The sequence below is a fragment of the Ursus arctos genome, unplaced genomic scaffold (genome assembly GCF_023065955.2).
Source record: "Ursus arctos isolate Adak ecotype North America unplaced genomic scaffold, UrsArc2.0 scaffold_8, whole genome shotgun sequence".
NCBI classification, from domain to species: domain Eukaryota; kingdom Metazoa; phylum Chordata; class Mammalia; order Carnivora; family Ursidae; genus Ursus; species Ursus arctos.
In genome coordinates, this window is record NW_026623100.1 from 65,018,307 (window position 1) to 65,034,180 (window position 15,874).

General features: G+C 46.9%; 1 protein-coding gene across 1 annotated transcript in view; it reads right to left on the reverse strand.

The window, feature by feature from the left end:
- The window catches only part of DPYSL5 (dihydropyrimidinase like 5), an 89,102-nt gene that overhangs the window by 48,792 nt on the left and 24,436 nt on the right, over positions 1-15,874 (reverse strand). Inside the window, exon 2 of the mRNA XM_026520519.4 lies at positions 773-1,037. Coding sequence (XP_026376304.1) covers positions 773-1,033 — 261 coding nt within the window. The 5' untranslated portion in view covers positions 1,034-1,037. The remainder of the gene's footprint in view (positions 1-772; positions 1,038-15,874) is intronic.

Genomic DNA, 15,874 nt, shown 5'->3' on the forward strand with positions numbered 1-15,874 from the left:
AGTCTGGTGTTCACGGACAGGCTGGCACGTGACAGATAATTACAATGCAGAGGAATGACAGCAATAACAGAGGTTCTGGAACACAGAAGGATAAAAGAACCCACATGTGACTCTTTTTGCAAATTGTAATTTCCTCCTAATTCATTTGTTTCACGCATTCAGGAACATCCAGCAGCTCAGGCCCAGCTCAGTAACTGTAAGCATTGTCCACGGCCACTCCCTCGGAAAGAGGCCCACCACCAATTTTTTTCCAACTGTTTTTGAAAATAATGAACAAGCTAGGAGAGAAAATACAAGACAGCTAGCTATGTGCGTTTCATAATTACTGCCATTAAAATCATCTAGAAGAGGCATATCTATTTGTCACCATCTTTGGGGAATGAATTTAGCTTATCACACATAAAGGAGCCCACCAGATCAATACCTCACGCCTGTCACATACATGCACAATAAAACACACCAGCAAATTCTTCTTCTAGGTTTGCATTACATGACACAGAAATATAAACATAAAATCAGTGTGCGGCCTCGGTACACAGGTAAGTGACGTGATCAGTAAAACAGACCCACATACCTCCTTTTCGGTAGTCATGGAGATCTGGAACACCTAGCCTGGAATTTCCTATGTCAGTTGCCACAGTGGCCCCATGAGAGCACCCTTCTCCTTTTAGCAACACAGTGGGGGCATCCTGTTCACATGGGTCTAGTCTGGAGCAGCCACGCAAACGGAAGAAGCCAAAGGGAAGGTACCTTCAGCAAACAGGAGCATTACCTTGGTCCCGTGGTAGAAGTCATCCACACATGTAGCGTTCATGAAGGTCTGATGGAAGTGGGTGCTGGTGTCAATGCCTCCAGGGATCACCAGCTTCCCAGTGGCATCGATCACCTTGGCCCCTCCGGGGATCATGAGCTCACGGCCCACCTGCTGGATGATGCCATTCTCAATGTAGACATCAGCCTCGTGGGTGCAGTCATCGTTCACCACCTTGCCTCCCTTGATGAGAATCCTCACGCTGCCTGAATTGGCAAGCATGTTCCTACGGAAGGAGAGAGGGAGGCACCGGTCAAGGTCAGAGTTCCTTTTCACTGTAACCGAGGTCTCACTTCTTCCCATCAGAGCCCAAACTCCACGGGCAGAGTAAGTGAGCAGGGAAAGGGAGGAAGTTTTCTCCACAGCCTGAGAACACCGGTCCTATAACCGACTGGGTTCACAAGCCTCCCACTGACCTCATAGTGGGATTTCCTGGGAATCATGACACAGTGGCAGTAAGGACGAATCTGGGGCCCAAAGAAACATCAATGTTTACCATCCCGAAATGTTGTGTAGGTTCCAAAGCATTTTCATACCGACTGTGTTGTTTTATTCTCAAAGCAACCCGAGGAGTCACGTTTTGGCAATGAGAAAGCTGAAATTGCCAAGAAAGGAATCGATGGCTTCTAGGCAGCCAAGTCAAACCCAGATGCCTTGTGTGACCAATGTCCCCATTATACCATATGGTCCCAAAGATATCAGTGGTTCCTGGGGCATGACTCTGAGAGCCAAATTCTCTAAGCCTCCCCATTGTTTCATTTATGTATTCTTCCGATGGATTCTGCTTCAGGCCCCCCTCCCATCCTTCCTCAAGGCCACTACCACACGGAAGCTCCACCCTGCCTGCACAGTTAATAAGCTCATCTGCAGAGCTTCGGATAAGCACCTTCACCCAAGCTCCATGCGCAGAGATTCAGCTTTATGTGCTCCAGATTGGGTCCCCCAGAACCACTATTTTTAAAAGCTAGAGCATTTTACCATATGCTTAAAGAATGAATGCCAATCTCTTGCAGAAAGGAGAAGAGAAGGAAACATTCCCAGCTCATTTTATGAAACCAGTATTATTCTGATACCAAAGCCAGACAAAGACAGTATCAAAAAAAAAAAAAAAACAAAACAACAACAACTATAGAGTAATATCCCTCATGAATATAGATACAGAAAATCTTAACAAAATATTAGCAAGTGGAATTCAGCAATATGTAAAAAGAATTCTACACCATGCAAATTGGATTTATTCCAGGGATGCCATGTCGGTTCAGTATTTGAAAAGTTAATCAATGTAATCCACCATATTAACGGGCTAAAGGAGAAAAATCACATAATCGTATCATTTGATGCAGAAAAAGAAAGCATTTGGCAAAATTCAAACATCCATTCATGATAAAAGCTCTCAGAAAAGTAGGAATAAAAGTTAACTTCCTCAACTTAATAAAGAACATCTATGAAAAACCTATAGCTAACATCAGACTTAATGCTTAAAGACTGAATGTTTTCCCCCTACAACTGGGAACAAGGCAGGATGTCCACTGTTTTCACTGCTGTTCAACAAAGGGAGTTCTTGCCAGCTATTACAAAATGAAATGAGACAAAAGGCATATAGATCAAAAAGGAAAAAATAAAACCTGTCCCTATTTGCAGATGACATGATGGTCTGTGGAGAAAATTCCAAAGAATCTACAAAAAAAAAATTCTCCTAGAACAAATAAGTGAGTTCAGCAAGAATGCAAGATACAAGATACAACATACAAAAGTTAGTTTTTCTATATAGTAGCAATGAACACATGTACATGCAAAAAAATTAAAATGCTTAGGCATAAATCTAAGAAAACATATACAGGATTTATATGCTAAAAAACCACAAAATGCTGATGAGAGAAATCAAAGATCTAAGTAAGTGAAGAGACACACCATATTCATGGATAGGAACACCCAACACAGAAAAGATGTCAATCTTCCCCAAATTGATATACACGTTTAATGCAGTTCCTATCTCAGCAAAAATCTTTTGTAGTTAGAGGCAAGCTTATTGTCAAAGTTTATGTGAAATGACAAAGCTAAAATAATTTTGACAGGAGCACCTGGGTGGTTCAGTTGGTTAAGTGTCTACCTTCAGCTCAGGTCATAATCCCAGGGTCCTGGGATTGAGCCCCATGTCAGTGGGGAGCCTGCTTCTCCCTCTCCTTTTGCCTCTCCCTCTGCTAGGTCTCTCTCTCTCTCCCCAATAAATAAAAATTAAAAAATGAAATAAAATAAAATAATGTTGACAAAGACAATAAGGTGGGAGGACTTAGTCTACCTGCTTTCAAAACCTATTACATAGCTACAGTAATCAAAACAGGGTGGTATGGGAGGGCTAGACACAAAATCAGTGGAACAGAATAAAGATCTAGAAATAGCCCATATAAGTATGGTCAACTGATTTTTGACAAAGGTGAAAAAAAAATCCAATGGAGGGAAGAAGATAGTCTTTTTACCAAATGATGTTGGAGCAACTGGCTATCCATAAGCAAAATTTAGCCTTGACTTCAATCTCAGGTCTTACACAAAAATCAGTTCAAAATGGATCATCCACTGAGTGGCCACATTTGACCACTAACCATTCTCTTCCTCTTGGAGCTCCCTCTCCTTAGCATTAAATGTGGCCATAGAGGGGAGGGGGATAAGGACCACAGGGAGATCTTGGCCACTGTTATGGAGAGGAGCAAGTCTTTGATAAATGGTGGTTGAAGGCAAGTTTGTGGAAACATGTCAAGATCTTTGTGAGTAAAGGGAGACGTAAAATGGGCTGAGGACAGCATGCCTGCGGGAAGAGATCAATTTAGGACAGATCTAAGATTTTTTCAAACAGCTAGGAGAGAGTCAAAGGAGAGATTAAAGATAGAAGAGGATAAGAGATTATTGTGGTGGAAGGTCTTGCAGCATGGAAGAATGAAGGCCATCATTAATGGAAGCTGGGTCTCTGTCAACTTAACACGGTTTATTTGATCCTTCCAACAAAGCTGTGAGGAAGGTATTATTATGCCCATCCACAGAAGAGGAAACAGACTCAAGAGAGGTTAAGGTCAAGGCTTGCAGAAAGGAGATAACATGAAGATGCAGGCGAGGTGGGGACACACAGGAATTTGTGTTCTCTCTGCTCTGAATAGCGGGAGGCGGGGAGCTCCTGGGAGCAGCGAGGAGCCAAGAGGATGTGAGCAGAGTGGGGGAGGGGGAGATGTGGAGGAGCCACTGTGGGACCTGAGAGGGGCAGCAGGGTGGACACAGGGGAGGGGGTCAGCGTCCAGACAGCTGCCGTGATGGTGAGCTAATCAGAATCCCGTCCAGGGAGCACCTTCGGTTGGATCTGCAACTCTCATGACCCTCAGGTAGCTGAACAGAAATGATTCATTTAGACTTAGAAAAGATAAGACAAAGCCTGATCAGGAGGAAGGAGACTTCATCATTGCAGGGTCTCCCTAGGCATGAATGAAGCCCACGTTTCCACTTGGTAAACTTCTCACTCTTCAGGACCTAATCCAATTGTCCCCCTTTCTGAGAAGCCTTCCCTGACTCTCTGCCACCTTCACAAACTTCATGGCCCTGGAGTCTCTCTGCACCTCTGAACTAAGGTCCTCAAAGTCAAAAGCATTATCAGTGATCATTGTTTCTGCTCCCTCTTCAGCCCCAGCCCCGAGTATGGGATACTCAAAGCCAGTGAACAAATGAATGGCTTCATCCACTTGTTGCGTCCCAACACGATCAAATGGCTTAAAGCAGTGAGTGGTAGGCCGTTCCATATTTGGTTTCTGGGATATCTGGCAACTCTCCGTCCAGGGCAATGCTCGGCTTTCATGCCTTTTCCAGTAGAGCAAATTACTGTGGACAGAGCAGGGGAAGCAACATATTTCCTCTTATTCTTGTCATTTAATTTGCCTGCCACCAGGTAAGCTGTGAGAAGGCTGTGTCCCAGGATGAAAAGGCCTTGGAACCTGTTGAAGGAATACATCTTACAAGGAGATGGGTCAGCTATCTGGAGATCTTAGCCTGCTCTCCTGGACGCACTTGGTTAAACAGTTTGTTTTTGTCAAGTTGACCACTATGGAGTGCGTGGAATCTCCACACCAAGAAAGTTGGCTGTGCCCATTCAGGGTCAACCACTAGACTCTCCTGCTGTTAGGAGAGGCCGGCCCCTTGTGGGGCTGCTGCTGGGGGCGGTGCTGGGGAACAAGACAAGTGGTGGGAGCGAACCCTGTTCCCTTACACAGCAACAGCTGTTTCCCAGGAACATCTGCTCCCCCCAGGGATCAGTCCAACCTCTGGGGAGAAGGGGCCCTTTCCCTGGTGAGGAAGGTAGTGGGCAAAGAGGCGGTGGGGAGGAGTCAGGCTGAAGAGATGCGAAGATGGGACAGTCCCAACCACAAGCTTGTTGTCTGAAGTGAGATGAAGCTGGGTATATTTGATCTTTTGTCCTAAAATCTGAAAACTGGAGTTTTAATTTAATATGCAATTAGGAAATGAGCTTGTTCGCAGGTTTGTTCCCTGGCCAAAGGAAGCCCAGAAAGGCTGACTGATGCAATCTCCCTCTCTCTCGTTACGAAGCCAAGGCCAAGTGTGACCATGAAAGGAGAGATGCGACTTCTCAGTTTGCACTAGAGGAGAGAAGTGATGGTAGTGGTAGGGGTGGCCGAAAGAACACACCTTCCTAGCCCCCTGTGCAAATATATAATCTTCACCTTTTAAAGCTGCTTTAGGGCAAGAGGAAAAATAAGAATATTTATGCTGGCTAACTGCTATTGTTTATGTCAGTAAAGGAGAATATTATAAAGGAGAATACTGATTTGCTTGTTAACCTAGAACACATGCTTCAGAGTGTACACCTGGACGGTGGGGGACCTGGAAGGGTAATGCAATAATGAATTACTGGGAATTCCTGTCTGAGCTTTGATGCCGGTATCAAAGCCAAGGGTGACTTCTCAGTAGAAATGAGAGCAATCATTCTTGGTAAGCTAACACCCCGTGCCTGGGACACATGCATTTGACCACGTGGCAACCAACCCCGAAAAGTAGGAACAAGCAGGAACCTTAGCCCCCTTCTTAAGAGGAGGAAACAGAAGTTTTGGAAATGAAAGGTCCCACAACTCCAGATGAAGGATCGGGTTCATATTCAGGTCTGTCTGAGTTAAGGGAAAAGTTATCAGAGTTAGCTCTGGGTAGAAGAGTTATAGGTGATTTTTATGTTTTTCATAGTTTTCTAGGTTTTCAAACTATATAGGATAAAATTGGGTCCCCACCCAACCTTTTTCTTCTTCCTTGTAGAAATCCCGAAGGTTAACCTGGCTCTGAAGAGGCTGGATTCCCGGGATTACCTCAGAGGGAACTCCGTCTCACGACTGAGACAGGCACCATGAATGTCCCATTATTGCTCTGAGATGGCCGAGGCTTAGAATAGTTAAAGGAACGTCCTCAAGGTCACACAGCTAGTCTGTAACAAAGTAGGGACTGAAAACTAGACAACTGTCTAGAGCTGTTGTGGACTGAATGTTTTGTTCTTCCACAAGTCACACACGAAAGCCCTTATCTCCAGTGTGGCCACATTTGGAGATGGGGCCTCTAAGGAAGTTTCTAAGGTTAAATGAGGTCATAGGGTGGGGCCCTGATCCCACAGGATTAGTATCCTTATAAGAAGAGACCCCAGACGGCTCAGTCCCCCACCCCCCACCGCCACGGCCTTTGCATAAACGCTGAAAAAAGGCCATGTGAGAAAGGAGCCATCTACCAGCCAGGAAGAGAGTTCTCCCCGGAAACCTACCACACTGACACCCTCATGCCAGACTTCCAGCCTCAGAACTGTGAGAAAATACATTTTATTGTATAAGCCCCCCAGCCTGTGGTATTTTGTTACGGCAGCCTGCACTCCTGGCCACGCGCCATACTGCCAACATGGAGGGGGCGCGACCCAGAGCCTGGATCTCAGGCCGCCTGGTAGACCCACTTCCGTGGATGCTGGGAGCTCCATCCCCACCCTCTGGCAGACGTCCAGCTTCAGACTAGGGGCTGCTGTCATCAAAACGGCCTGTAGGCTGTCAGCCTTTGGGGTGACTGAGGCCGCAGAACACGCTAGGACTACGTGTGAACAAAAATGAACATTCGTGTGCACTAAAATACGCTGGAACCGCACCCTCTTCCAGTGTCAAGCACCGGACACAACTCTGAGGACACAGGCCTTGCTCTCAAGAGCTTCAGTCTAGTGGGTGACAGAGACCCAAACTGTTACAAAGTGACTACCAGGTAATGGGACACTTCTTGCCTAAAAGCCTGAAAACAAAGTTACCAGGTATTGGTTTAAACTGGGTGTGTCTCACGGAGAACCAGACACCAGAGCTGTGAATGAGTGACAGGAGCTGTTTGGTGATGGTGGGAGGGTTTTGCTATACCAGTATCCCCGCCCCCACACGTTTCTAGATTTCCAAATTGTCTGGGTGGCCACAATGCCTCATCCCACTCAGTCCCCCTTCACCATTGACGGTTGACATTCATTATGCTTCTCACCTCCCCCAGTAACCTCATTAGCACCACATTCCTCCAGCTTCCCCTGCTAGTCTTTGCTAAACTAAATGAAGAAAAGACGTTCCTGGACTCTTTCTCTGCGGCGAGCCTTCTGTCTGTGTACGTACGAGTTTGTGAACATGATGGCGTGAGGGGGTGGGTGAGTGGGGGAGATACCTTGGCCGTCTTAGGAGAATCCCTCGGAAGGGAAAAATTTGAGCACCATTGTTGAAATGCATGCTCGTAAGTTCTGCAAATGCCACCAGCTATGACTGTCTTTCCTTCTATATTCAGAAAACATTCTTGTCAGTGGTCATGGTTGGTATCAGTTTTACTAATTTATGATGCTTCAAAGCACTCATTTATTCCAAACACAGTTACTGTGTAGACAGAGCCAATATCTGGCCCACTGGTTTACTACATAGGCTGTGGACTGAATGTTTGTTTCACCCCCAAAATTCATATGTTGAAGCCCCAATTCCAGCGTGATAGTATTTGGAGCTGGGGCCTTGGAAGGGGATTAGGTCGTGAGGGTGGAGTCCTCATAAGTGGGATTAGTGCTCTTACAAGAAGAGACAGGAGATCTCTCTCACACCCCCTCACCCGTCTCTCTCTCCACCCCCCTCCCCTGGAACCCCCATCCCACGTGAGGATACAGAGAGAAGGTAGTCATGCAAGCCACGAGGAGAGTCCTCGCCAGCAAGTGAATTGGCCAGCACCTCGATATTGGATTTCTCAGCCTTCAGAGCTGTGAGGAATAATTTCCTGTGGTTTAAGCCACCCAGTCTATGGTATTTTTATTATAGCAGCGTGAGCTAAGATACTACATTAGACAGAAGTGAACATTATAATCAAATCAGCATTAAGTAACAACTGTGTCTTAAAATAAATGTCACCTCCTTTAAGGACTTCTGGCTGTATCCCACATTCCCATTTGTCTAACCAAAAACTTTGATCACCCAGCTATTTGTCTATGCAAATGAAAGAATTCAAACCACATGGCTGTCCTCCCAGGCAGAAATGGAAACATGCCAGATAGTTAAATGGTATTAGAAGGAATAACTCAGAACCATGGAATTCTAGAGCTGCAGAGATTCATCAAGTCTACCCTGACTTTCCCTTTTGTCCTTGGACTTCACCAACAGTGACCTTGAATAGAGGGGCAGACCAGGGCTGACAGGGTGCCGCTACACTGCAAATGTGCAGATCTTAAGAATTCTACAATTTATTTGGGGAAGCAATGATGCCTTCCACAGCAAGATGGATATCTTTGATATGCCAAGATTTATTCAGCTGTACACGGCTTATATCCCCCAATTTCCCAGTTCCATGGCATGGATTCCTTATGGTCCTGAACCCCTGCTGGGTGACAGCCAAGGTGATGTATAAGCTGGGGAAAGAGCACTGTACCACCTCGGAACGCAGTCTTTCCTGAGAAAGCCTTTTTTATGTTTAAAACAGTGAAAATGACTGCTATTTGCCATCTAATGACCGTCTTGCTGGGTAAAGGACAATTTCCCGTACTGCCCACCCTCCTGCTTCTTACTGCTATGAGCCATTCCAACGCAGAACTGCACAGGGGGCACCTTGCCTGCTGGACAGTCAAGGTTATGGCAGCTGCTGCTTCTCGTTCATGAAATGCACACAACCCCGTGCTCCTAGAAGGCACGCAGTGTGGTCCTGCCAAGGAAATGCCAACCCCAACGCTGTGTTTTGCAACTGCCTGCTTCTGTCATCACCTTCCCCAGCTCCCCTGTGCCTGCGGGGAGGTGCGAGACACGGAGAGCCTGCAGTCTGGCCTGCACAGCTGCCTCCTGCCAGCAGCTCAGCTGGAGGATGCTGGGGGTCCCTGCGGCTCAGAGACATGTGGGGCCTGAACAGTGCGAAGGGGACACTTCCTGCAGAAAGACCTTAAAACGAACTTGATAGGAATTGGTTTGTATGGTATGTATTTCCTTTTTAATAGGCATTGATTTAAGATTCACGTTTCCTCTTTGGGTCCAACCCACGGAAGAACGTGTGATTTTACAGACAATCGGTCACTGTGAGATCAAGGCACGTGCAAGGCAAGAGCTACAAAAGTGCCCTGAGTCACGAAGGATCCACAGCATGTAAGCCAGTCCTAATGGCAGACGGGCTGCTAACTGGAGGGGTAGGGGAAGCCAGTTCTGGTCGCTGGGGACACACGGAATGATGTGGCTTTTCCTTTGCTCCAAGCAGGTAACATTTGCCAAAGGATCAAAAGGCAATATATGGCAGTGGTTAGGAAAAGAAAACAAAAATATGCAGCTATTTTTCTTCCTCTGATCAACACGTAGGAAAGAGTAATGGAACAGTAATGGAAGCAGCAGCTGCCATAACCTTTCTACGCTCTCACCAGCCAGGGAGCCGATCCTAACAGGGGTTGGTGGGGGGGATTGTGGTGTTTGTACTTATGGAGTCCTGGGATGATTCTGGAAAGGGATTGTCTCTGAGATGAAAAATGAAAACAAATGAAAGGTTCGCTAGAACATTAGAGCCAAAAAGGGAAGTTTGACTCTGTCAAATGAATAAATACAATCTTAAAAAAAAAAAAAAAGGGAAGTTTGAGGTGAGTGGGAAACAGCTAAGGCTTTAAGTTAATACACGTAGTTTTTTAATAAAGTGAACTGCCTTTCTAAACTGCACTACACAATTCTTTAATATTAAAACAAGTATAGTTTTTTAATTCTTAATTGGCTTTATCAACTCTTGAGTCGATTTAAAATGGTATTTGTAACATCCATGTCAGGTATAAAGAAAAATGACAAACACCTGTGAACTCGCCATCGTCACTACTCTTGCTGTCCCCGCACCTCTTTTGTTTCACCCCACCCTCAGACATAACCACTTCCCTAGTCAATTTGTATGAACTCATGAAAACAACAATTAGGTGACAAGTAAAAATAAAAAAGACAAGCTCACAGCTGTTTCTGCCGCACGACCTCTCCCCACATCCCATGATCACACTTCACCTGCCTTATGACTGACTTCTTCAACACCTAGGACCCTGCTTTCCAGGGTAAATAAGCAGGAATCTGAAACCTATTCTATGCCAATAATGAGGGTGTGAGGACATTTAACATCCAAATGCCCACAGACCATTCCACTGGAATGTTCCACAGGCACACACACTCAGCCTGTCCAAAAGCAGCTGCAGCATCCCTTATCACCCACCCAGAATCCTGAGCCTCTTCCTAGACTCCTCTCCAACGAGGCCAGCGTCAGCATCGAGGGCTGGTCTGAGTGGTGGGCCTGGTTTGGGTCACCTAGGAGTTTTGTGCAAAAGGCTTTGAGAGATTCTGGAGGTAGAACCCAGCCATGGGGAGAACTGGGGAAGGTGAAACAGCAGGTCTGTCTTTCATGTGGAGCTCAGGCATCTTCTGGGGATCTGGAAGCAGAAAGAAGGGCCTATCAAGCCAAAGGGTCACACATGGAGGGCAGGGGCTCCACAGGCTGTGGCCGATGGTACAACCCCCTCCCCCCAACCAGACACTCTGGACCCATCATCCGGGAGCCATAAGCCATAAGAGCCCAGCATCAAGGCCACACTAAGAGGACAGGCAGGCCAAGGTGACCCAATCTGTCCATGGGATGGACGTGAATGTGGAGAACAAGGGCTTGTTCTCGTAGAAGCGTAAAGAAACAAGGACGAAGGAGCGGCTCCAAGTGTAGCCCGAGAGGTGGGCCTAGGTTCTGGGAAGGTGTATATGGACCCATGTGGGCTGAGTCCTTAGGCTAAGATAGTATAAGAAGTCTTAAACCCATGGCTTCATTGGGTCTGGCCTGGCCCAGCCTGGCGGGACTCCACACGCAAGCACCATCAGGGCACAGAGGGCAAGAATGAAATTCCAAGGGATTAGCCCAAGAAATGGAGCCTCAGACCACTTGCTCAAGATTAGCTGTGAGAGAAACCGGACAGTTGTGGGAAGGCGAAGCTGACAGTACATGCGAGCGTGTGTGGCGTCGGGACCAAAGAGGCCACCTGCGTGGGGACGCTCACGTGCGCCTTGGTGGGCATCACGGCCCCTGCGTGCAGTCTTTGCATTTGGGCAGAAATCTTGCTCCTTTCAAGTGTTCCCTTGCTCACTGAGGTCGGGAGACTGGCGGAGACCGAGTACCAGCAAAAACCAGTAAAGAGGAGGAGATCCCCTTCTGTGAGCCTAGCGGCTCCAGGGCCCTGGAAGAAGGGCAGGGAGGTGTATGCACACTGGAGACAAGAATCTGGCCTCCTGACTGAGGCCTCAGCCAGAAAACACCAGGCTTTTGTGACCAGTAGTCAACATTACCACCATAACCCTTCCCCAGGCGGACCTTCTGGCAGATTCCTCAGCCCTGCTGTGCTTTCCACGCTCTCGCCAGCTGTCTGCAGGCCCCAGAAATCATTCCATCAGCTCTCTTGGAAAGATAGCAGCTGCAGCTCCAGGGCCTCCAGTGGCCCACAGAGTGGCTGCTTCCTAGAATGCCAGCCAAAGGGCAGAGGCACCAGCGCCCGCCCACTGCCAGAAAGAGGGAGGGGGCAACGATGTTTCTCAGTCTGAGACCCCCCATTCTCTGACTGAGGGTGGGGAAAGTCACAAGCAGGGGAAAAAAATGCATTTTCCTAATTATAAAAGTGTCCTAGGGGCACCTGGCTGGCTCAGTCGTGGAGCATGAGGGTTGCAAGTTCAAGTCCCACATTGGGTATAGAGATTACTTAAAAATAAAATCAAAAGAAAAGAGTCTCAAACTTGGGCTACCTGATAAGGTCTAGATTTGGGATAAATATTGGGTGGAAATACATAAAAATTTCACTTTTTCTCTTTTAAATGAAAAATTAGTATGAACTAACGACAGCCACGTAGAACATCTCAAAAACAACTGAAGACACAAAATAGTAAATACGGGACAGGGCCATATAACATTCAAAACTGAACTACAGTGTTTAGGCATATAGTCATAGAAAGGAAAAAAACCCAAGAAAATCAGAAAAGTCGGAGTGGTTGGTTATCTCTGGGAGGCCAAGGAGGGGCTGTGTTTGGGACACATGGTGGGGAGCTTCTCGAGAGTTGCAAATATTCAAATCTCCTCCTTGAAAAGGGTGGGAGTTACACAGGTGTTTGCTTTAAATTACTATTTAAATTAGACATATTTTCTGTACGTATCTCATAAAACATTTAAAAATTTTAAAAGAAGAACTGCACGTCCGTATATGAAAATGATATGCCATGTGTTACTACAATTACGTAAAAACATCACACACAAAAAGCAGACCAGGTGAGAATACATAACAAGGTCTGTGTTGATTGGGATTATAGGGGATTTCACTCCTCTAATTTTTCAAATTTTCTATATAATATTATACTGATTTTCTGATGAAAAATAACTACACTAATTTAAAACCACACAAACAGCTTTATTCTGTTTGGGAAAAAAACTGAAATAAGGTGAAAAACGTTCCCTCTTTTTTTCAGGATATCTTGCCATCCTCCTGCCACCTCCTGGGAAATTTCCTAAAAGGACTGGGCTTTAGGACAAACCAATCTCCTTCCTTATTTCGACTCAAATAGATTTCAGAAGGACACAGACTTTTTTCCCCGGTGATGTAAGTCTTTAAAGACGTACCGGATCCTTCATCTTGTGCTGAAAATGTGTTTCCATCTCTCCCTCCCAAACACAGTGTTTTTACCTGCCATCAACTTTATACCCAGAATGTTTCCGCTGGTCAATGCCATCCCCTTTCCTGTGCCTGCTTCTGCCAGTTGCCTTCTTATGAACCTGACTCACCTCCGTCACTAAGGCAAATAGGTATTTTTACCTTAACCCAGAATTCTGGAGCCTGAAGAGCAAATCTCACCAGTGCTTGCAGCAATACATGACAAATGGAGCCCAACTTTGGGGAGATGGGCGGCAAGGTGGGAGAACACTGTGAGCTCCATCACCCCCTCTGGGAGACACTTTCTCATGGGCGACACCCCCAGGCATATGTGAGAAGCACCGTGCCCACTGGGAGTGGCAGGTCAAGTGGGCACTCTTACTTAGGAGACTTGAAGGCAGGTGGGGGCTGAAAATGATCAGCTTCCCTCAGCTGGGGGGTGAGGCCACGAGCCTGACTGCATTCCAGCGGCCTGTTTAAGAGCAGCAAACACTAGCAGATGGGGCAGCAAAGGGTCCGAGGGGTAAGAGAAGGAAACGGAGCGGGCGATGGGTAGAGCAGTGCCGGGAGCGCTGAACTTGGCTTTGCCCCTCTGGCCACATGACTAACTGCCCCACTCCCATCTTCTCAGCTGTAAAGTGGGTGTCAGCACCATCAACACCACATCGTCACCACCGAGCGCTCTATGTGACAGGCTCACACACAGTTTCAAAGAAATCTTCCAGCACCCCTGTGAGGTAGTTAGACAGGATTATCCCCGTATTACGGAAACTGGGTTGGAATCCATCCATAGTAGACTGGAGCGCCTTGACATTAGAGACTAGGCTTCATTTTATCTTTCTAAGGGCTTGGCACGCAGAGGGGCTCATTGAATGCTAGTTGAAGGAAGCGAGGCCTGGCCAGAAGAGATGGGGACGTGAAAAGCACTCTGCATGTACAAAGTGTTCGCCACAGTAATGGGCTGTGAGCAATGGGAAGGAAGGCTTCTCCGAAGAGAGTTCCATGCTGGTTGTGAGGGTGTCCGGTGCAAGGCCTAGGGCAAAGGAACAAAGCTGGCATTGTCTGGGTTGGGAACCAAAAACAAAAACAAAAACGGCAGAATAAGCAGGTAGAGGCTGGGAATGGCCGGCAGACGAACTGCCGCGGGACTGAGAGGCTAGACTGGGCTGAGCAAGTAGCCGGGGGAGCCAGGAGATGAGGCCTAGGAGTGCCGAGCCAGAGGCCCAGCCTTCTGAACGAGAGCCAATGGGCACAGGATGACCTGGCGCACTCCGAGCGGGATCGAGGCTGGTCAGGGGGTGGGCACATGATCTGGGGGCTGGTCCTTCTGCTTCTTTACCTGGCACAGGCTGCGTGGAGGCCGGGAGAACAGTGACGGTGGTAATCCAGGCATGAGGGTGGTGTGAGTTCAACTGGTGGTGCCAACGGAATAGAAAAGGAAGGAGCAGGGCTGAGCAAGGACTGCATGCTGGTAGGTTCTCTGGAGGAAAGGGAAAACAGACTGGGGAAGACAGGAAGAATGGAAGCATGGGCAAGCCCAGCAGAGTGCTGGCGGGGACAGATGGAGACCAGCTGTCAGGGCATGCCTGGAGTTGATGGAAACCCAGTGAAGAAAGCCGATTTCAACTTCTCTTTCTAGGAACTCTTTAGATCAATCAGACGATGGCAACTGACCCAGTCACCCAAGGTAAGGAGATGGCAGGACCAGAGACCTCACACCTACTAAATGCTGGTCAGTGCCAGGGGCCCTGAAGGCTCTTATCACTGTGACGTTTAATTGAAAGCACCTCACAATTGCCCTTGAAGATGACGGGCCGTCTCTACTTCACAGACGCTGACTAGTGGTAACTGACAGCCAAGGTCACACAGCTTCGTGGAAAGGACTGGGAGTAGAGGTAATTCTAAACACCACATAATACAAGGATCAAAAGGCCTGGACTGCGCTAATGGGCTAACATTCGATTTACTTGTTGTTGAACATTTAGGAGACGCTTCAGACAAAACACCGTACTCAAGCACTGTCTGTTGTACCTACTAAATCTATTTGTTATCCACCCTCTTTTCTTCAAACCGACCGCCTCAGTTCAGGCTTGTCATCTACCTGCATTAAGATATCACCATTACCTGGATACTTCTAACTGGCCTCCCAGCCTCCACTGTTAGCATATTGAGTTGGCGAAGATGCCAATCAGATCACAGAGGCAAGCTTGGCACCCACACTTGGCCCCCACGTTTGGAGTGGAAAGAGATGCATAAACAAAAATCTCAGTATGAGTGAAGAGAAGGGCTGTGTCAGTACCAGGAAGGGGGGCGGGGGAGAAGCACTTAACACTGACTGGAATAGAGGACGGCTTCTCAGATAAAGTGCCTTTGAGAGGAGTCTTGACCGTTGCTTAGGAGTTCACTATGCGGGCGGGGGGCAAACCTGAGCATTCCAGACAGAAGCAGAGCAGTGTGGTCTAGCTGGGTGCTTTCCTGATGGCTGGTGTATTTGGTGAGCTGATGAGAGCCCAAGCCATTCAAGGCCTGGTGGGACGTGCTCAGAGCGTGGACCATAAGGCTTGCTGGTAGGTCAAGCGAAGATGTGACATCATTAGATTTGCATTTCACATAAAAATTCAAAGGGTAAAGTACTAGAAGAAAACATCGAAAAATATTTTTATAAATTTGGATGGGTTATGGCTTTTTAAGCATAATCTAAAGCCAAAAACCAGAAAAGAAAAGATTGGTGCAGGTGTGACTATATGACAATGAAAAACTGTAATATGTCAAAAGATGCAGCAAAAAACTTTGAATAAAGACAAAAACTGGTTATGACATGTTTGCAACATAAAACCAAGGATTAATATCTGTAATATGTAACAGTGTTTATAAATCTTAAG